The 22618-nt window shown below is 43.0% G+C and overlaps 1 protein-coding gene across 4 annotated transcripts in view; it reads right to left on the bottom strand.

Annotated features, from left to right (window-relative positions):
* LOC129820007 (KH domain-containing, RNA-binding, signal transduction-associated protein 3-like) overlaps nt 1-22618 on the bottom strand; it is a 167983-nt gene that overhangs the window by 92594 nt on the left and 52771 nt on the right. For all 4 annotated transcript variants that reach the window (XM_055876793.1, XM_055876794.1, XM_055876791.1 and 1 more), the window contains exon 2: nt 1369-1496. In XM_055876793.1, coding sequence (XP_055732768.1) covers nt 1369-1496 — 128 coding nt within the window. The remainder of the gene's footprint in view (nt 1-1368; nt 1497-22618) is intronic.

Raw genomic sequence — 22618 nt, 5'->3', positions numbered from 1 at the left:
GGATTTAAGCCTTCTGAACATGAGTCTAAACGGTCACTTTTGGAAAACGCAGTGAGCCACTTCAGTGGCGAAAACCAAAAAGTGATGTCTGTTGTTCAGGGACAAAACCCATTGGAGTCAGAGCGATCACTCTAGTCCATTGCTACCTGTCAGATTGAACAAATTGAATTTGTCTTCCTTCTGTGGCTTGTTGAGGCTCTAAACAGCGTATTAGCGGCCCCACTTTTCAAAGCTGTCCAAGCAAATGTGTTTAGCTGCACTCCTATGTGACACAGATGTTTTTATGGATGACATTACATCTCCCTTTATTACACATGTCATTGTAATTGTTTTAGAAAGGGACAAAATGTAGCTCTCACCAGGTTATCTAGAAGACACAAATCTTGCACCGACAAAAGTAGTGCACTAAATAGGGAATAGTGTGTCAACACAGATTGTTGAAACTTCTGCAGCTTTCTGTCCTCTGAAATCCAGGTCATTCATCTACAGCCACTCTCAGAGAGGACTGAGGTGAAAGCCTGAGTGAAGACATCATCATCACCTGAGTGAGGCATCTCACGTTTACGCTAGCCTCTCCGCCACCCTACTAGCCTCCCTGCTATGGTCCCTGTGGGAGCCGGCTGTCATGTAGCTGCCGTGTGGCGCCATTAAAGGCTGATACTGATGCTGGGAGCTTTGTCTCAGAGCGGAGGGCTGAGGGGCTCTCATCACATGGCTAGAGGAGCATAGCATTATTACTCAAACAGCATGGGCTGTTTCATCTTCACATGGAGGTTACTCTGAGAGGTGTGAGGCTCTGTGAGACGCTCTGTTTCTATTTGCTGGAGCGAGAAAAAAAGGAAAGCGCAGGTGCTCTCTCTCTCTATCTCTCCCTCGCTCTTTTCTTTTGCTCTGTATTGCCTATTGTTATATATCTGCTTTGTCCTCGATAGACATGCATATTTTTTTCCCCAGTTTGTCTTTTCAAAGAAAACATGCAAGGTGCCAAAAGCAATTAGATAGAAATTAAAAGACCAAGAACAATTTAAACCTAGACATCTCTGCAGGAAATAGCATCCTCAAACATGCATCAGTAGTGAGTCATTGTCTCAGGATCAAACGGAAAGCATATAAGGGAACATAAAGAGTGACAAGCACATGGAGATGTGAACACACATCATTGACCATAGAGCTGACGGGATGTCATCTAACAGGAGAATGGGAGGGGTTCTCTAAAATTAAAAGGTGATTTGCACTAATGTTACAAAATGTAAAATAAATGTTTGGAGAAGAAAACACATCACAGAGGCTAACTGAATAGAAACCATTCTTTATTTGCAGTTGCACAGTGCGATCTGAAAATATGTAACCAAATCCAGCAGTACTTACTTTGGGAAACTGTTTGACGGGTATTAACACTTTCTGGCCCAGCTTCATGTTCTTGTTGATGACAACATCGATGAACTTCTCCTCTTCTTTTTCTTCTTTTCCTTCATCTTTTTGTAATTGTTCAATTTCTACAGGGAGAAAGATAAAAGCAAGATAAGAGCCAATGACTATAAATGATTAAGACAAAAAGTGATCAAAGGATCAAAAGATGTTTGTCCATCTTCTCACAGGAGTTTGCTGAACTGAAATAATATAATTTACGGGTGCCAGTTTGCCGGTTGGTTTGTTGACGCTCAGGCTCACACCTTTTTGCTTTCTCAGTCAACTGTGAAATAGGCTCTTTTAGCAATACTGTAATTTACCTGGATATGGTTGTAATCATATCATAGTCATTCATCGTGCCCATTGGAAGAAGCACTCTGTCTGGTTTGTATTATTTTGCAATATAATAGTAGGTAGATCAAATTTGACTTTCCCAGACATTTGAATAGCTTTCATGTTTTTCCTCATGAAAATGTATAATTAGGGAGGCAAGTGTATCTGTAGGTTATGTAAAATATTGGGCGTGATGGTTCCTCCTGTTTAGAAGGTAGCCTTTGATGTATTTGAAGATGTAACCTTGAAGGATCAATGAGATGGATAACATCTGTGTTCAGGAGCCAATAAAATGGTAATGTAGGGGGGGCCAGGGGGGGGGGGGGGCAGGTAGGGAGGGGACCAAGGGCAGAACCAAAGTCTTCAGGCTAGCATTGGTCAGTGGACACTTTAACTGGGGTAGTGGAGGGAGGATTTCAATAGAAACACACACATTATCTATGGACATATACTACCTACTAGGGCTACAATTACAATTACCGTACAACCGTGTAACCAACTGTTATGGATGAAGATCGTCATTAAAATCAAATAACCATCAATATTATTGTATTTAAAAATAATTTGGGGAATGACCACAAAGCAGCAGAAGCACACATAACCCTAGGATGAATAGAACAGGCTTGGAACTTCTAACCCTGGCAATTTGACTGGTAAACTAATTGGTACACTCACAATGGCTGCCTGGTATTGTGATGCAATAATTTCCATGGTAATGTACGCACAATGTTAATTCAAATGATGTTAACTGATGTGGCTCATGAAATGGTATGTATTTTTAGTAATGTCAGTTGAGTTGAACCAACAAATCACAGCACATATTGTAGCACATATTTTACTTCCTGCTTTGCTCCTATGGGTACACTCGCAATGGCCGCCAGTCCACTCATTATGCCATCATTGACCTGAATGGGGATGCCCGTTCTATTCACAGTAGAGTGTATTCATGGATGCCAAAGGAAGCCAGGCTTCCTTCAAAAATTTACCAAGAAAAAAAGTCAAAAATAATTTATCTTTAGTCTCTCTGTGTTTCATAACGTTTCTTCAATTTGGAAGAGGCTAAATGTATCTCACCAGAGAAAGCATCCGAGCGATGCTATCTGATGCTGTCTGGTCAAAAGGAGTATGATATTGTTGCTGCCCATAGCATTGAATGCAAGGGAAGCCAGCGAGCATCTGGCCTCCCGTGATAAAATAATTTACACAATAGCCAATCAGCGTTAAGTTAAACTGAGTGAGCTCAACTGTGAATGGTCCTGGCGCACCAACAAAAATGTGTCAATGGAAGCCAATTTGGATTTGGCTTCACACCATTAACACAGCTAGAACAATGAGCTTTTCCAGTCATATCACATCAAAAGCCAAACGTAATTGACAGAAAAAAACATTGTGTTGTTGTCCTCCAGTGGCTAGCTAGCTAGTTCAAATGGGCCCTTTCCTAAATTAGTCATGGGTGGAGATAAGGATTTGGACTTGTAGCTTCACTTAATTATCCGTAATGCTTAATGATTACATCTGCGATTTTAATGTTGATTCTGATCCAGCCATAAATTCATAAATTGTGCCTCTAGCTTGAGAGGATGGAAGATCAATGTGTAGCTAGATGTAAAAGGCTAATGCTAACTAGCTGGCTAATGCCCATGAAAGGAAGTTAGGCTAATGAGCAAGCATTTTATCAAGGTAGCCTGTGACAACAAAAACTAAAAGTGTGTACTGTATGACAGAGTGGTAGACCATTTCGGCAACATGAAAGAGAGGAGGATGGCATTGGCAGTTCTCTAAGTAGGGTGAGTCAACATGTTTTTTCTACATACGCACACACACACACACACACACACACACACACACACACACACACACACACACACACACACACTCACAAACAGATAAATCAGTACCATGGACAGCCACATTATATTTAGCTTATGTTGATTGGACTAAATTGTTTTTGGTATTGTTTAGTTGTCACAGTATTAGACTAAGCATAGGTGATTTGATGATGATGAAAAGTTGAAATGGTGCTGGAATAGTGGAGGCATCTCCTCTTTCCTCTCAATAACTCTCTGGTGTTCTAAATCAATAGTTGTTTAGTAGTCCGAAAATGTCAGAAACATTAATAACTTGCTTGACCATGCTGTAGGTCATGTGCCGGTTTATCACATGCAATATGCTTTGTGGACTTCACCAGACAGATGTTGCTCTCTGGTTTTGTGATGAAACACACCGTGGTTGAATTTATTCTGCACGCCGTGTCTTCTTATTGTCTTATTCTTATAGGCCTATATATCACGGTGGTAAGACATAACTAACAGGTTATAGAGCAAACAATGCAATTATCACAACACATAGGTTGTAATATGGCTTTTTTTCCTGGCTTGGCTTCCCCAGTGATTTATAACCATGTACCGCTACTGTCTATTCAGCACAGTCAGAAACAGAGGAGAGGAGAAAATGTGCATAAAACAATTCTAATAAAAAACAAACATTATATATTTTTATTTTATTTTTGCTATTCAAATAGTTATTACAGTGACCACAGTCATTTGTCTGGCCAATTGTTGTCATCCAAAATTCCATGACCATCACAGCCCTACTGGCTTAGCATGATATCAGAGTGTAACTTGTGTGACACGTGTAACATCTGGGTCTTTCGCATACAGGCTAATAAAGCCATGGTAGTGATGTGAAGAAATTGAAAACAAGTTGTCTCCAGATTTGACTTTCTACTTGCTGCATATCAGTTCCATCGCATCTTGAGGTCTTGCTTCTCTGAGTTTTTGTATTTAATCTATACTTAACTCGGCAAGTCAGTTAGGAACAAATTCTTATTTACAATGACTGCCTTGTTCAGGGGCAGAATGCCAGATTTTTACCTTGTCAGAGCTCGGGGATTCGATGCAGCAACCTTTCGGTTACTGGCCCAACACTGTAACCACTGGGCTACTTGCCGCCCCTAGTTGACAGCATTAGATTCCAAGAATGAAGTGAAAGACTACGCTAACGGATGTATCAGTAAGCTGGAATCTCTTCTAAGCCTGAACTCATCCCAGGAGGGAGCAGAATCCTCACATTCTGAGGAGAGCCCAGATTAATATTCATATGTGGCCTTACAGAGAGTCTGTCTTTGTTCCTCAATGCTCTGGTTGTCCTCAGGGCAATATTCAGTATCCTGTGGAGGAGTCAATACCTCGTTCTTGGTTTCAACAGTTCTCTGATGTTTCAGTGAAATCCCTCAATGTTCATGGCTATAAGGATTTGAAAACTTAAATGTGTGCATATTTCCCATCTATAATACCTAGCTGTCCCCTCTATTGAAACAACCTAAACTGCAGTTTGGTGTTCTATTTCCACAGTGGTTTGGTTAATACGTATCAAGAATACAGTGTTCACTAAGAGTGCCCTCTTCTCCTCTGAACCGGTGGTGACTGTAGTGGTAGATGCATTTCAACTGGCCCTGTCGGGATCCTTAAGTTCAAGAAAAAGGTCTTGTTTGATGGGGACTGTGGTTATTCTTCCTCCATCAAAGAGGATAGATATGTCATTAAAATTGTATTTACAGCTTTCCAAGGCCTCAGTGTGCTTCGGTGATAGCTAGGATCTACACAGTAGGGGGCCTGGTCCAGCTCCCAGATGTCTAGTCCTCTATTAGACATGGAATCACTTAAGAAAAGCAGTGCACTTCTTTAGACCACATCCATCCTCCCATTTAAAATGCGTAAACTGGAAGAGATTTGCAAGATTATGCTTGACTTCCACATCAGACTGAGCGGTGAGGAGTTGAGGGGGTGGAGAGGGTTTGCTACATCCTCTAATGTCACATTGCAGAGAGGGTAAATGTTGCGATGTGATATTAAGAATATCAAGCGTCAGAGGTCTAACAGCGGTCACATCAAATATTGATCATGCAAACTATGTGGGGAATGCATACGTTGCATTTGTGGCTAAACCTTGACATTTTCACCAAACTCCTTGAGACTAGTTGATAGATGCATAACGTTAAGGGTATTACATTTCTTCCAAACAGGAGGCAATGTGGTCCTGGGCAATAATGGTCACACACCATGAGTTGGGCGACAAATGCTTGGACATTATTCTTCTAAATGTGTTCTGTCCTGCTCCTTACTCTGTCTTCATGTTGTTTTTCCAAAAGAAAGACATTACGTCTTTGTACAAACTTCCTCAGGCAGAAAATGTCCAAGTCTACTTTTGTGATGGTAAAGCATGTCAGAGCTTTGAGAATTTAGACAGAAAAAGAGAGAAACATTTTATGCAATGTTTGTGATATAGCATGAACCAAACATTATTACCATAAAAGGCTTCTTCAAATTCCTACATAAAGAAAAATAAACTGTTTAACTCCACATTCTAACTCAATTGGCTGGAACAGACTGATGCTTTAGAGTTAAATAAACATAATCATTTATTTTGTTACTTGTTTTATGTAGTAGTGTCTTAATCGATTTCCCAAACTTTGCAGTGAACACACACCGTAGCCTATATATCCTATATATTTCTGTCTCAACTTAATACTGAAATACTTCCCAGTCAAACAGACTATACAAATAGTGTCATGATACAACATTATAGTATGAAAGAATATATTAAGAAAAAAATAATATGAGTAAGAAACACACAATATAAGTGGTCTGTAGGTTTGGGTAGCTAGATTTACCAGGTTACAGATCAATACCAGGGCTACCTGCTGTCATTTCAATGTGTCACAGTCTTGTGTTAGCCCAGTATTTGATGTAGATGCTATTTTCCCCTCAAATTGCCCCCTGCTTGTGACTCTTTGTAGATTTCCATGACAACTGACAGACTGTGATGAAAAGCACCATACTCTGGGTTTCAGTCGGTTAAGTGATTACCTGAAGCCTCCAGGTGACATTGTGTGGTCAAAAGAACTTCATATTAACACAGAGGGAATTTAACTAATTTCTCTCTGTCCTTTCAGACAGATAGGACTCTAAGGGCTGAAAAAACCTGATTTTAAGTTGACATTTAATAAAAAAAGAGTTCAAATACGTTTGTTGCTTGATTTCCTCTTTATTGAAAATTACAGTACATTGTTTTCTTTCTGCAAAAGAGATAATGAGTTTTACTTTTGGCTTTTAAGTGAAATTAAGGACCAACTGAATAGAAATGCTGAAACAGGAATTTCATGTCATTATTCTATAATGATCTGAAGCAAAGCCTTAATGAACTGTGCAGACCTAGAACAACCCTGGTCAGTTTCCTCACAACAGGAGACCAGACGCTCCTCGCCTCTGTTCATTAAATCAATCTCAGACAGAAATCAATCTAAAATGCATTTACATTTGAATTATCAATGCCTCCTTCTCTTCCTCCACCTCTACAGCTCCACCTCCGTATAGTGATAGAGAAATGATCGCTACATGAAAGCAGGCTGTTGACAAACTGTCTATGTTTCATTCCTAATATGACCACCAATTCAGTGTGATTCAGGGTATCAGGCTGTGAACCTAGTTAGAGAAAACGCGCCGCTCAACACTCTGACCCTCCAGCCATGCAGGGTGGTCTCAGCTCAACACTCTGACCCTCCAGCCATGCAGGGTGGTCTCAGCTCAACACTCTGACCCTCCCGCCATGCAGGGTGGTCTCAGCTCAACACTCTGACCCTCCAGCCATGCAGGGTGGTCTCAGCTCAACACTCTGACCCTCCAGCCATGCAGGGTGGTCTCAGCTCAACACTCTGACCCTCCCGCCATGCAGGGTGGTCTCAGCTCAACACTCTGACCCTCCCGCCATGCAGGGTGGTCTCAGCTCAACACTCTGACCCTCCAGCCATGCAGGGTGGTCTCAGCTCAACACTCTGACCCTCCCGCCATGCAGGGTGGTCTCAGCTCAACACTCTGACCCTCCCGCCATGCAGGGTGGTCTCAGCTCAACACTCTGACCCTCCCGCCATGCAGGGTGGTCTCAGTTCAACACTCTGACCCTCCCGCCATGCAGGGTGGTCTCAGCTCAACACTCTAACCCTCCCGCCATGCAGGGTGGTCTCAGCTCAACACTCTGACCCTCCCGCCATGCAGGGTGGTCTCAGCTCAACACTCTGACCCTCCCGCCATGCAGGGTGGTCTCAGCTCAACACTCTGACCCTCCCGCCATGCAGGGTGGTCTCAGCTCAACACTCTGACCCTCCCGCCATGCAGGGTGGTCTCAGCTCAACACTCTGACCCTCCCGCCATGCAGGGTGGTCTCAGCTCAACACTCTGACCCTCCCGCCATGCAGGGTGGTCTCAGCTCAACACTCTGACCCTCCCGCCATGCAGGGTGGTCTCAGCTCAACACTCTGACCCTCCCGCCATGCAGGGTGGTCTCAGCTCAACACTCTGACCCTCCCGCCATGCAGGGTGGTCTCAGCTCAACACTCTGACCCTCCCGCCATGCAGGGTGGTCTCAGCTCAACACTCTGACCCTCCCGCCATGCAGGGTGGTCTCAGCTCAATACTCAGACCCTCCCGCCATGCAGGGTTGTCTCAGCTCAATACTCAGACCCTCCCGCCATGCAGGGTTGTCTCAGCTCAACACTCAGACCCTCCCGCCATGCAGGGTTGTCTCAGCTCAATACTCAGACCCTCCCGCCATGCAGGGTTGTCTCAGCTCAATACTCAGACCCTCCCGCCATGCAGGGTGGTCTCAGCTCAACACTCAGACCCTCCTACCATGCAAGGTTGTCTCAGCTCAACAATCAGACCCTCCCGCCATGCAGGGTGGTCTCAGCTCAACACTCAGACCCTCCAGTCATGCAGGGTGGTCTCAGCTCAACACTCTGACGCTCCCGCCATGCAGGGTGGTCTCAGCTCAACACTCTGACCCTCCCGCCATGCAGGGTGGTTTCAGCTCAACACTCAGACCCTCCCGCCATGCAGGGTGGTCTCAGCTCAACACTCAGACCCTCCCGCCATGCAGGGTGGTCTCAGCTCAACACTCAGACCCTCCTACCATGCAAGGTTGTCTCAGCTCAACACTCAGACCCTCCCGCCATGCAGGGTGGTCTCAGCTCAACACTCAGACCCTCCCGCCATGCAGGGTTGTGTCAGCTCAACACTCAGACCCTCCCGCCATGCAGGGTTGTCTCAGCTCAACACTCAGACCCTCCCACCATGCAAGGTTGTCTCAGCTCAATACTCAGACCCTCCCGCCATGCAGGGTGGTCTCAGCTCAACACTCAGACCCTCCTACCATGCAAGGCTGTCTCAGCTCAACACTCAGACCCTCCCGCCATGCAGGGTGGTCTCAGCTCAACACTCTGACCCTCCCGCCATGCAGGGTGGTCTCAGCTCAACACTCAGACCCTCCCGCCATGCAAGGTTGGGTCAGCTCAACACTCAGACCCTCCAGCCATGCAGGGTGGTCTCAGCTCAACACTCTGACCCTCCCGCCATGCAGGGTGGTCTCAGCTCAACACTCAGACCCTCCCGCCATGCAGGGTGGTCTCAGCTCAACACTCAGACCCTCCTACCATGCAGGGTGGTCTCAGCTCAACACTCAGACCCTCCCGCCATGCAGGGTTGTCTCAGCTCAATACTCAGACCCTCCCGCCATGCAAGGTGGTCTCAGCTCAACACTCAGACCCTCCCGCCATGCAAGGTGGTCTCAGCTCAATACTCAGACCCTCCCGCCATGCAGGGTGGTCTCAGCTCAACACTCAGACCCTCCCGCCATGCAGGGTGGTCTCAGCTCAACACTCAGACCCTCCCGCCATGCAGGGTGGTCTCAGCTCAACACTCAGACCCTCCCGCCATGCAGGGTGGTCTCAGCTCAACACTCAGACCCTCCCGCCATGCAGGGTGGTCTCAGCTCAACACTCAGACCCTCCCACCATGCAGGGTTGTCTCAGCTCAATACTCAGACCCTCCCGCCATGCAAGGTGGTCTCAGCTCAACACTCAGACCCTCCCGCCATGCAAGGTGGTCTCAGCTCAATACTCAGACCCTCCCGCCATGCAGGGTGGTCTCAGCTCAACACTCAGACCCTCCCGCCATGCAAGGTGGTCTCAGCTCAACACTCAGACCCTCCCGCCATGCAGGGTTGTCTCAGCTCAACACTCAGACCCTCCTACCATGCAGGGTTCACTGTCTATGTTTCATTCCTAATATGACCACCAATTCAGTGTGATTCAGGGTATCAGGCTGTGAACCTAGAAAGAGAAAGCGCGCCGCTCAACACTCCGATCTTCCAACCACACAGGGTTCAGCCTCAGTTCAACACTCCGACCCTCATGCCGTCCACCAATTTCACTGGTTGCCTGACAAGGTCAGTCTGGCGGCAGGAATTCGTTTTGGCCCCTAATCTGGAGATTACATTCTCCTTGCCCGGCCCAGCGTTGGGCCCTCTCTCTCCCCCTATCTGTCTCTCTCCTTTTCTCACTGCGCCTTCTCTCTCCCTTTCTCCCTGCCCTCCCAGACTCTCTCTCTCCCTACAGCCCCTGCACCCATCTCTGTCCCTCTCTCTCTCGCTCGCTCTCTCTCCATCGCTCTCCCCTGGCCCCTGGCAGCCGGGTTCTCTGCTGTGAGGTAAGTTACGTGCCCAGACCTGCGTACAGCCAGCAAACAATGTCTAGGATTAAGACTGCAAACTCTCCCTCCCTGCAGCCCCTGGCAGCCCAGCTTTGGTAAGACTGAGACTGAGAGGCCCTCCACCACTGCAGGGGGCATTTTCAACTCAGCAGCCTGCCCGTTGGTATCAGGAATTCACCCAACTAACCTGGGCCTCTGTTTTTTTTATTTATTTTTTATTTAACCTTTATTTAACCAGGTAGGCAAATTGAGAACACGTTCTCATTTACAATTGCGACCTGGCCAAGATAAAGCAAAGCAGTTCGACACATACAACACATAGTTACACATGGAGTAAAAACAAACATATAGTCAATAATACAGTGAAAAAAATTAAAAAAATAAGTCTATATACAATGTGAGCAAGTGAGGTGAGATAAGGGAGGTGAAGGCAAACAGATATATGTATAAATAAATAAAAATATAAAAAGGCCATGGAGGCGAAGTGAGTACAACACAGCAAGTAAAATAAAAACTAAAAAAAACACTGGAATGGTTGGTTTGCATTGGAAGAAAGTGCAAAGTAGAGACAGAAATAATGGGGTGCAAAGGAGCAAAATAAATTAATAAATAAATACAGTAGGTAAAGAGGTAGTTGTTTGGGCTAAATTGTAGATGGGTTATGTACAGGTGCAGTAATCTATGAGCTGCTCTGACAGCTGGTGTTTAAAGCTAGTGAGGGAGATAGGTGTTTCCAGTTTCAGAGATTTTTGTAGTTCGTTCCAGTCATTGGCAGCAGAGAACTGGAAGGAGAGGCGTCCAAAGGAAGAATTGGTTTTGGGGGTGACTAGAGAGATATACCTGCTGGAGCGCGTGCTACGGGTAGGTGCTGCTATGGTGACCAGCGAGCTGAGATAAGGGGGGACTTTACCTAGCAGGGTCTTGTAGATGACCTGGAACCAGTGGGTTTGGCGACGAGTATGAAGCGAGGGCCAGCCAACGAGAGTGTACAGGTCGCAGTGGTGGGTAGTATATGGGGCTTTGGTGACAAAACGGATGGCACTGTGATAGACTGCATCCAATTTATTGAGTAGGGTTTTGGAGGCTATTTTGTAAATGACATCACCGAAGTCGAGGATTGGTAGGATGGTCAGTTTTACAAGGGTATGTTTGGCAGCATGAGTAAAGGATGCTTTGTTGCGGAATAGGAAGCCAATTCTAGATTTGACTTTGGATTGGAGATGTTTGATGTGGGTCTGGAAGGAGAGTTTACAGTCTAACCAGACACCTAGGTATTTGTAGTTGTCCACATATTCTAAGTCAGAGCCGTCCAAAGTAGTGATGTTGGACAGGCGGGCAGGAGCAGGCAGCGATCGGTTGAAGAGCATGCATTTGGTTTTACTTGTATTTAAGAGCAGTTGGAGGCCACGGAAGGAGAGTTGTATGGCATTGAAGCTCGCCTGGAGGGTTGTTAACACAGTGTCAAAAGAAGGGCCAGAAGTATACAGAATAGTGTCGTCTGCGTAGAGGTGGATCAGAGAATCACCAGCAGCAAGAGCGACATCATTGATGTAAACAGAGAAGAGAGTCGGTCCAAGAATTGAACCCTGTGGCACCCCCATAGAGACTGCCAGAGGCCCGGACAACAGACCCTCCGATTTGACACACTGAACTCTATCAGAGAAGTAGTTGGTGAACCAGGCGAGGCAATCATTAGAGAAACCAAGGCTGTCGAGTCTGCCAATGAGGATGTGGTGATTGACAGAGTCAAAAGCCTTGGCCAGGTCAATGAATACGGGGTTCTCTGGTCAGTTAAATCTTCTTCTCTAATCATTCTCATAGAGATGATAGAGTATATAGGGAAGCAGTTATTTGGCCTGCCCCACCCTGCCTTACTGGGAATACAGTGCCTTCAGAAAGTCTTCACACCCCTTGACTTTTCCCGTATTTTGTTGTGTTATACCATGCATTTGAAATGGATTAAACTGAGAATTTTTGTCACTGACACAATACCCGATGGAATTATGTTTTCTGACATTTTTACAAATGAATTAAAAAGGAGAAGCTGAAAGTCTTGAGTCAATAAGTATTCAACCCCTTTGTTATGGCAAACCTAACTAAGTCCAGGAGCAAAGGTTTGCTTATCAAGTCACATAATAAGTTGCATGGACTCACTCTGTGTGAAACATAGTGTTTAATATGATTTTTGAATAACTACCTCGTCTCTGTACCCCACACATACAATAATCTGTAAGGTCCCTCAGTCCAGCAGTGAATTTCAAACACAGATTCAACCACACAAAGACAATGGAGGTTTTCAAATGCATCGCAAAGAAAGGCACCTATTGGTAGATGGGTATAATAAAAAGAAGAAGATATCCCTTTGAGCATGGTGAAGTTATGCCAACGGTGACTTTGAAACAGTTACAGAGGCCAACGGTGACTTTAAAACAGTTACAGAGGCCAACGGTGACTTTAAAACAGTTACAGAGGCCAACGGTGACTTTAAAACAGTTACAGAGGCCAACGGTGACTTTAAAACAGTTACAGAGGCCAACGGTGACTTTGAAACAGTTACAGAGGCCAACGGTGACTTTGAAACAGTTACAGAGGCCAACGGTGACTTTGAAACAGTTACAGAGGCCAACGCTGACTTTGAAACAGTTACAGAGGCCAACGCTGACTTTGAAACAGTTACAGAGGCCAACGCTGACTTTGAAACAGTTACAGAGGCCAACGCTGACTTTGAAACAGTTACAGAGGCCAACGGTGACTTTGAAACAGTTACAGAGGCCAACGGTGACTTTGAAACAGTTACAGAGGCCAACGGTGACTTTGAAACAGTTACAGAGGCCAACAGTGACTTTGAAACAGTTACAGAGGCCAACGGTGACTTTGAAACAGTTACAGAGGCCAACGGTGACTTTGAAACAGTTACAGAGGCCAACGGTGACTTTGAAACAGTTACAGAGGCCAACGGTGACTTTGAAACAGTTACAGAGGCCAACGGTGACTTTGAAACAGTTAGAGGCCAACGGTGACTTTAAAACAGTTACAGAGGCCAACGGTGACTTTAAAACAGTTACAGAGGCCAACGGTGACTTTGAAACAGTTACAGAGGCCAACGGTGACTTTGAAACAGTTACAGAGGCCAACGGTGACTTTGAAACAGTTACAGAGTATAATGGCTGTGTCCCTGGATCTTGTTTGTGTGTGGTTGCTTTCTGCACTGCATATCGCTTTACGTTCGGTTTTGTATTTTGTTGTTTTCCTGCGTAATTTTAATAAAAGGAAAAATGTACGCCTACCACGCTGCACCTTGGTCTCGTTCTAACGACGGACGTAACAGAAGATCCCACCACCAGGACCAAGCAACGTGGCCAGGAGGAGCAGACATCATGCTGTGACAGAAGAAAACTGAGGATGGATCAACAACATTGTAGTTATTCCACAATACTAACCTAATTGACAGCGTGACAAAGCAATTATCTTTTTGTCCTGAATACAAAGCATTGAGTTTGGGGCAAATCCAATACAACACATTACTGAGCACCACTCTCCATATTTTCAAGCATGCTGGTGGCTACATCTTGTTATGGATATGCTCGTAATCGTTTAGGACTGGGGAGTTTTTCAGGATAAAAAAGAAATGGAATGGAGCTAAGCACAGGAAAAATCCCAGAGGAAACATGGCTCAGTATGCTTTCCACCAGACACTGAGAAACAAATTCAAATTCACCTTTCAGCAGGACAATAGCCTAAAACACAAGGCCAAATCCACACACATTGCTTACCAAGAAGACAATGAATGTTCCTGTGTGGACAAGTTACAGATTTGACTTAATTCTACTTGATAATCTATGGCAAAAACCTGACAATGGTTGTCTAGCAATGATCAAGAACCAATTTGACAGATCTTAAAGAATTTTGTAAAGAATAATGGGCAAACGTTGCACAATCCAGGTGTGGAAAGCTCTTAGAGACTTACCCAGAAAGACACAGCTTTAATCACTGCCAAAGGTGCTTCTACAAAGTATTGGCTCCATATTTCTGTATAATTCTAAAAGCATGTTTGACTTTGTCATTATGGGGTATTGGGTGTAGACGGGAGAGGCAAATTAAGGCTGTAAATTAAGGCTGTAAATTAAGGCTGTAACAACAAAATGTGGAATAATTCAAGGGGTATGAATACCTTCTGAAGGCACAGTATTTTGGATAAAGACATCTGCATAACAAAAAGAAATACAGCCTTAAAATGAATTATTTTACTGTGATATTATACAGTGGTATAATGGTTCGATGAATTCAGTTATTTGTCATAAATTGTTTATAGATTTGTACAGCTATAAACAATTTAGACGATTCCTTGTCATGGCAATGGGAAGAAAAATTATGTTTTTTTTCTCATCTACCTGGAGGAGTCTTGAATTGCATATGCATTTTTATATTTCCATATAACAGTCTGGGGAGACAGAGATGTTTAAGTTGAGGAGACAGTCAAAGACATGAAAGGATCAACATTTGGCTTATGAGTTCTTATTTCTCATCCTCAACCAAACCCAACACAGATACTCAACACAAGATACTTATCTCTGTGTCCTCAGCTCATACTGAAGCCCTTCATAAAAGTAAAGGACATTATATAATCCATGTAGACATATCATGACAAGCTTTATTAGGATGTCAAATCAGGTCTCCAACCAGTTCATATAGAGATTACATTTTCAGCAAAAATTCAAGCATTTGCTATATGACTATATTTGCAAACGGTTCTTAAACTGCAGAATAATGCGAATTCCCATGCTGTGTCCCCTGGAGGCAGAATCATAAAATAATCAAATAATTACCAGTTATATATAGTTCAGAGTCAGTATGAGTTCCAAATGGCACCCTATTCCCTACATAGTGGACTACTTTTGACCAGGGTCCATAGGGAATAGGGTGCCATACAGGGTGGGACTCATGCAGTATTAACTCTGAACAACATCCCTTGACTGGTAGACTAACTCTGAACTCCGATCTCTGTCATGGCAAAGACTTGTCTGATTAAGCCGTGTTCTTCAGAAAGACAGCGCCTGCTAGCCTGACAGCATTGTAATAGCCATAACCATTACATTACATGTGGCCCCAGCCAGTGTGACAGTCTTCTGCTGTCACAACCAATCTGGGTTAGAAGTCTAAGTAGCTCCAATGAACTCCTCTGACCTACATATTCGTGCAGAGTCAAATATCTCCTTGTTCACTGTCTCAATCCACTTAAGACTGAAATAAGTACAATATTTCAAGCCCCCGAAAGAAAACAAACAAACCATGAAATACAAACACACGCATGCTCACACAGGCACACATGGGAAAGATATGTCCCCAGACACCCTGCTATAAGACTGCGTCGGTTGCATATTCAACAACAAACCATTATGCAATATGTTTTGTTTACTTAAATCTCTGAAAAGCATTCCAAAAACCCCAGACAAGGCATATTCTATATGTAATTTATGTCTTAGTGTAAAACTAAAAGAGACTTTAAAGATACTAAAGAAACCCTATGTAGATTTAAGCATGCCAGTATACTGTATCACCACCACTACACTACATTTAACTCAAACTAAAACAGTTAGTTCCTCTGACACTGCAGAAGTGAGACTCCAACACACTGGCTCGTGCCTCAAACCTGTTATATAGGTTAATGGCATTCTCTATGCATAATTCACAAATATTGGGTTCATAAAACATTGTTTTTTCCACAAAACAATAGATTAGCAGAAAATGAAGCTGCTCCAGAGAAACATCGACCCAGCAGAATAAAGTACCCACATAGAGAACATCCCATGTGGAGAACATCTGAGGTTAGATCGCTAGTTAGGTATACCTTACTGTATTAAATATGCATGAAAGCAGGGCCTCCTGTGGAGTTGGATAATACAGGGATACAGTAACAGAAGGCTGGAATGATGGTCTCCCACTCCAATGAGATGCTACTGGAAGCTACCACCCACCACCATAACACACACTCCAGATAGATGGTACTGACGCGTCACCTACACCTGTCCTCTCTCTCCCCTCACACCTATCCTGCCCCACCCCCCACCCCCGCACCTGTCCTGCCCATTTGACGTCTCCATCAGCCCCTTTGCTTCTCCAGCCGTCCAATCCTAGACACACTAGACTACCTGCACTTTGAAGGTGTCTGATTAAAAATGCAGTTTAGGAGGTTGTGGAAGAGCGAGATGAGAGTTGACGTGAGCCGTCCTGGGGAAGGGACCAGACGCCTTTCTCCTGTCAGATTCACTCTAAGATGAACCACTATCTCTGTGTGGCCAGCCTGAACAAGAACACAGACGCCTGCCCATGGTTCCTTATGGCTTCACAGAAACTCTGATGCTGGTCCACCATTGGAAAATAAACACATAACAAACACTAAAAACTACAGCTGTAGATTCTGAACAGATTCTGAGGAAATATTTACCGTAACACACTTTGCATGTCGATGTGTTAGTGAGTGAGAGCACTCAAATGGTACTGTACCAACATCTCTGACTGTCTTTTTATCCAACTATAATTCACGGGTCCAACCGCACGCCTACTTGGCAACCGCACGCCTACTTGGCATGATACGCCCTTCTCTGAGAGTGCTTTCTAAAAGGAACAGCACAGCAACACTGCTTGAACTATTAATATATAATTAGCCTGAGCTGATGTTTATCGGTTCAACGTCGCTTAGCCAAATGAAGCTTCCCATCAAACCATCATTAGGCTCTGAAAAGAGGGGGGACGTGAAAAAAGGAGAAGGAATTGTGACTTGGCTTAATAGTGGTCATTATCTGGAATTCATGTCAGGTTACATTATCAAAATTCACTGAATCATCATAACTCATAACGACCTGAGAGCCTTCCTTTTTCATTTCAATTACTCATCTGGTGTCAATTAGAACTGCAGACGAGGCTGAGGCTAGAAGGGAGATACTGCTGCGGCACATGGAAGTGCTTTTCAAGGGGAAATCCAGGATTTAAAGTAAGACAGTTGAACGAGTCTCGTGAGGTATTTTAATAAGCTATCTTTTTCAAGAATCAATGGATATACACGGAGTGTATAAAACATGAAGCTCTTTCCATGACATAGACTGACCAGGTGAATCCAGGTGAAAGCTATGTACACCCATCAAAAAATGGGTGTACTAATCCCAGAATGCCCATTTAAAGGGTTAGCTAGAGCCTACTGGTTGGTTTGACTCCATACAGCCAAAACATGTTACAGTCATACAGTCACAGAGCCTTTTAAAATGTCACTTCTTTGTTATACAAAACATTTGTATGAGCTTTTATGGGAAAAGTCAGAAATGATGGTATTGTATTGTTATTGATATTGATTCTGTATACTATGAAGTATTTTCCCTCACATTGATACATAATTCATCACCTCTAATAGACTGAAACTCAACAACGCATGCCATATCCTTAGAAGGCCACAGTCTTTGGGTTATCCTGTGTCCAGCGCCTTCTGAGCTGCTGAATCTATTAGATTACAAACAGAGTGCCTCTTCATGGCACTAAGCATCAAACAACCCCAAAACATAAGAAATCAATATCCTAATTGAAATAAGAGCCTCGATTTTCTCTTGGAGATGATGCTAGACTTATTTCTGCTGAGTGATAGAGTCTGTGTTTGGTATCAATGGCAAGGGGGTCAGGAGGGTAGTGGCATAACATGCCAGATCAGATCTACTAATATAGACCTTGTTGTTTTATTACCATAGTAACAGATTATCTGACAGCTCTGTATCTAGGATCAGAATATAATCCAGATGTAAATCCATGGAGAACACGGTGGCAGATTCTAGCCTGCTGTAGTCTACACCATGTATCATAGTGATTTTACATCTTATTATGGCCTAGCCTTCTACCCTTTTCACAGTATCATTAAACCGTCCTGGACAGGACTGTGCTGGCTCTGATATTTTCATTTCACATTGTTCTTTCCAGCATTGTTCCAGCAACTACGCTGGATGCGTAGGCTATACATTGGATTGTGTGTGTGTGTGTGTGTGTGTGTGTGTGTGTGTGTGTGTGTGTGTGTGTGTGTGTGTGTGTGTGTGTGTGTGTGTGTGTGTGTGTGTGTGTGTGTGTGTGTGTGTGGTCACAAATGTGGACAGAACAATATCAACATTATGCAAAATATTGTATGTCGGCCTATGTCAGTTATGCTGATTAATCATCAAGATGTAAACCTCGCTGTCAAAGTAAATCCTTACATAATGGGTTAGTATTGCCCAGTGACTCCTTCCTTACAGCTCAATACTACCTCTACCATGAAGACAACATCACTACAACATGCTCAGACTAATCCTCATACATTACAAGTTAACGGAAGCAGAATTAGTGGATGGATGGGCTGTTCTTAAATGGAAAACGTTCATTAGAATGCATAACAGTATACAAAATAATTACCATAACTAATAATGTCCTATTACTTATTACCTTTGTTCGTTTCACTGTTCTATTTACCTCATTAACATTCCAACTAATGTAGCATCCAAACAGGAACGTCTATGACATTAGGGCTAGATATACGCAATTATAATGTTGCCGTCAACGCATCCATCAGAAGATAGTTACTTTGCTCAAGCAGAGAGAAGAATCATCTTTATCTGGAGCCATAAGGGAACAGGATTGCTAGCATGTACAGCATGATGAGACATAGAACAAGACTAAAAGGAAATGTCTTGATTAACCACCAGGTCAGACATTCGGAGATGAAGCCAGAGTGATAAAAGGATTCCAGGTTTGCATCCCAAATGGCACTATAATCCCAACACAGTGCACTTCTTTTGACCTGGGCCCATGGGTCAAAGTAGTGCACACTATAAGGAATAGGGTGCCATTTGGGATGACACACAGGTTTCTACCTTGGGGAATAGAACTCCTGTCTTAGACCAGAGAATATAGATTAGGGAATAGACCATAATGAGTTTTATAATTTTATGAGGGAACTAAGGAGTCTCTGCTGGGCAGGAACAGAGCAGGAAAACCTGCCTTGACAAACTGTGTAGGATCACTGGTGTGCCTAGCTTTTTATCCAAGTCAAAAACAACTTAGCTACGTTTAAATTCATCTTAAAGGAGGAGCCATTTTTTACAACCAAATATAACAATTAACAATTCAGTTTATTTTTATCTTTAAAAAATCCCCCTAGTCCTTGCCGATGACAAGCATACCCATAACATGATGCAGTCACCACCATGCTTGAAAATATGAAGAGTGGTATTCAGAGATGTGTTGTTAGATTTAACGCTTTCTTTCCTTGCCAATTTTTTGCAGTTTTACTTTAGTGCCTTATTGCAAAAGGACGCATGTTTTAAAATTATGATTCTGTACGTGGACATCAATCAAGGCAGCCGCGCACACCTCTCTGATTCAGAGGGGTTGGGATGAAGGCGGAAGACACATTTCGGTTGAATGCATTCAGTTGTGAACTGCCTAGATATCCCTGTTCCCTTTCTTTTCACTTCTTTAGGTCAGTATTGTGGAGTAACTACAATGGTGTTGAACCATCCTCAGTTTTCTCCTATCACAGCCATTATTTTGTTTTTATTTTTTATTTATAGAGGACAATGCACATTAATCAACATCAATATTTCAATAACGCAACATCCATGTAAATGTGCCGGGGTTAGCCAAAAGATCATTTGGACCAGTATTCCCAGGGCAGTTAGGGTCCTTTACATACCCAGTATACAAATAATCACTAAAACAATACAAAATACAAATACATTACATCCAATAATATATAATTCTAATAACAACAACACTATCATCAATTGTCGCCTTACACATAAGTAACAACAGATAACTAAAGTGTATAGGTTTGGATAGATTTGAGACATGTTTTCAATTTACATTTAAAAGTACAATAATCAGTGCAGCTTCTCAAGTCCGTGAGCGTTGCATTCCAGTATATTGTAGCTCTAACAGAGAAGACCGATTGACCGATTACACTGTGTCGAAAAGGGACAACGCAATCCCCTCTAGTTACTGCCCTTGTTATCCTGGAGGTGCTTTCATTGAGCATGATATGCCGGCCTAGGGGTGGAGGGGCAAGACCATGCAGGATCTTAAAGACAAGGCTTGCATCTACATACTGCTTAAAGCTATACAGACTAAATTGTTTATGTTTGTAAATTATATGACATTGGTGGTAACGGTTTGGTTTGTCATCAAAAATCTAAAGTGTTTGTTTGTAGAGTGATTCAATTGGTTTCAGACTAGGTCTTATAAACCTAAAGGTGAATAATCCAAACTTGACCGTGTTAACCAACCTTCTTCACATGTTTCTTAAATGTCAAGTTGGAGTAAAAAAATGACACCAAGATACCTGAAGTTAGACACAACTTTCAGATTCTCCCCATTAACAAGAACAGCTGGTTGGGAAGAATCAATGGATTTCTTAGAGAAGTGCAGAAAAACAGTCCTGTCGATATTTAAATGCAGGCAAGAATTAGTCATCCATTTAGAAACATGTACCATAGCTTCAGTTAACTTGTAAACAACTAGTTGTCTATTTTTTGAGTGTACATACATGCATGTTAACTTGTGGGCAAGCAAGTGGGAGATAATTTATACAGATGGTAAACAGAACTTATCTCTGTAACGTTTTAAAGTCACCATTGGCCTTATGGTGAAATCCCTAAGTGGTTTCCTTCCTCTCCTGCAACTGTGTTAGGAAGGACGTATGTATCTTTGTAGTGACTAACTTCACCATGCTCAAAGGGATATTTAATGTCTGTTTTTTTTTTTTTACCCATCTACCAATAGGTGCCCTTCTCTGCATTGTAAAACCTCTCTGGTCTTTGTGGTTGAATCTTACCTTACAGATAATTGTGTGTGTGGGGTACAGAGATGAGGTAGTCATAAAATAATCATGCTATTAACTATTATTGTACACACAATGAGTCCATGCAACTTATTATGTGACTTGTTGAGCACAAGTCTACTCCTGAACTTATTTAGGCTTGCCATAATTCTTTATGAATTAAAAAGAATAATCTAAAAATACAATTCCAATATGACATTATGTGGTATTGTGTGTAGGCCAGTGTCACACAATCTCGGTGTAATCCTTTTTAAAGGCAGGCTGTAACACAACAAAATGTGGAAAAAGTCAAGTTGTGTGAATACTTTTTGAAGGCACTGCATGTCAGATACTGATAGTCAGTCAATTAGCCCATGTCAGCTAAATTAGATTAGCGGTAAGCAATCTAAGCTTGTTATCACGGTCGAATTTCCGGCAGAGGGACCCATTTATTTTGTTAGTCTGTTCCACTTATATATCATATTATAAACTGCAAACATTTCTCTCCACCCCATGGCAAAATGTGTAGAATTGCACGCAATTAACTGTAAAACGTAAAAATATTTATCCTCTGTCAAGTCGAGGGCCACTAAAAACAAATTATTGCAATGTGTGGAGGGGTGGGGTGTGGGGGGGGGTTACGGATGTGGGTACGCAGAGCCGCGAGCAACTGCGGCCCCTCATGATGAGTTCAGATATTTGGTGGCCCCCTCCCCCATCAAAGTTGCCCATCCCTGCCATGCTGCATAGAAAACAAGCTGGTCTGTTTCATGTTGCTTCTTGTTCTCGTGGCTTCTAGCTCAGCCCTGTGACAGTCTCTGAGTCCCCAGGGAAAGACCGGAGGAAGACTGTGTAGCAGAGAGATGTTTCATCTACAGTAGAACTTATGCATATGCATATCGCTCTCAGACCCTGTTCTTTATTAATGCAGACCAGTAATCATTTATTTATGTGTACTCTGCTTTTCATGTGTTTTAAAAACCGGTTTGTAACAACTTTTTCTATCAAGAGTGTGAGGATGTGCGGATAAGAAGATATACAAATGTACTTAATTTCTCTTTCGTGGCATTGCCTTGTTTCTTTTTCACATAGTTCTAAAAGATTCCTTAGTTCTAAAATCTAAATCATTTCATTTGATTTAAATGTAATGTATATGCTAACGCCTTTAATTACCTTACACAGAACTAATTAACTAGTTATATGATACTTTATACATTTATTTCTTATACTGAGTCGCCATTAAGGGACTGTCAAAAGTTTAATTAAAAAAGGAGATTAAAATGATTTCATGATGATCAAATATTAATACAAGGGACATGGTCATTTCTCTCGGCCCTCATATTTCTTAATAATACGTTCAGTTGTCAAGGAGATTCATCTCCCGTGTCCTCTGGTAGGAGGAGAGTTGACCCTTTTCTAAAACAGCATCCATATCAAGTGCCAGACCACCACAGTTACCCTAATCTATGTTCACTTCTCTGTTGGATCATTTCTCTATTAGCACAAT

Source organism: Salvelinus fontinalis, chromosome 22 (genome assembly GCF_029448725.1).
Source record: "Salvelinus fontinalis isolate EN_2023a chromosome 22, ASM2944872v1, whole genome shotgun sequence".
Classification (NCBI taxonomy): domain Eukaryota; kingdom Metazoa; phylum Chordata; class Actinopteri; order Salmoniformes; family Salmonidae; genus Salvelinus; species Salvelinus fontinalis.
The sequence above is the reverse complement of the archived record's forward strand: the minus strand, read 5'-3'. Positions and strand labels throughout refer to the sequence as shown.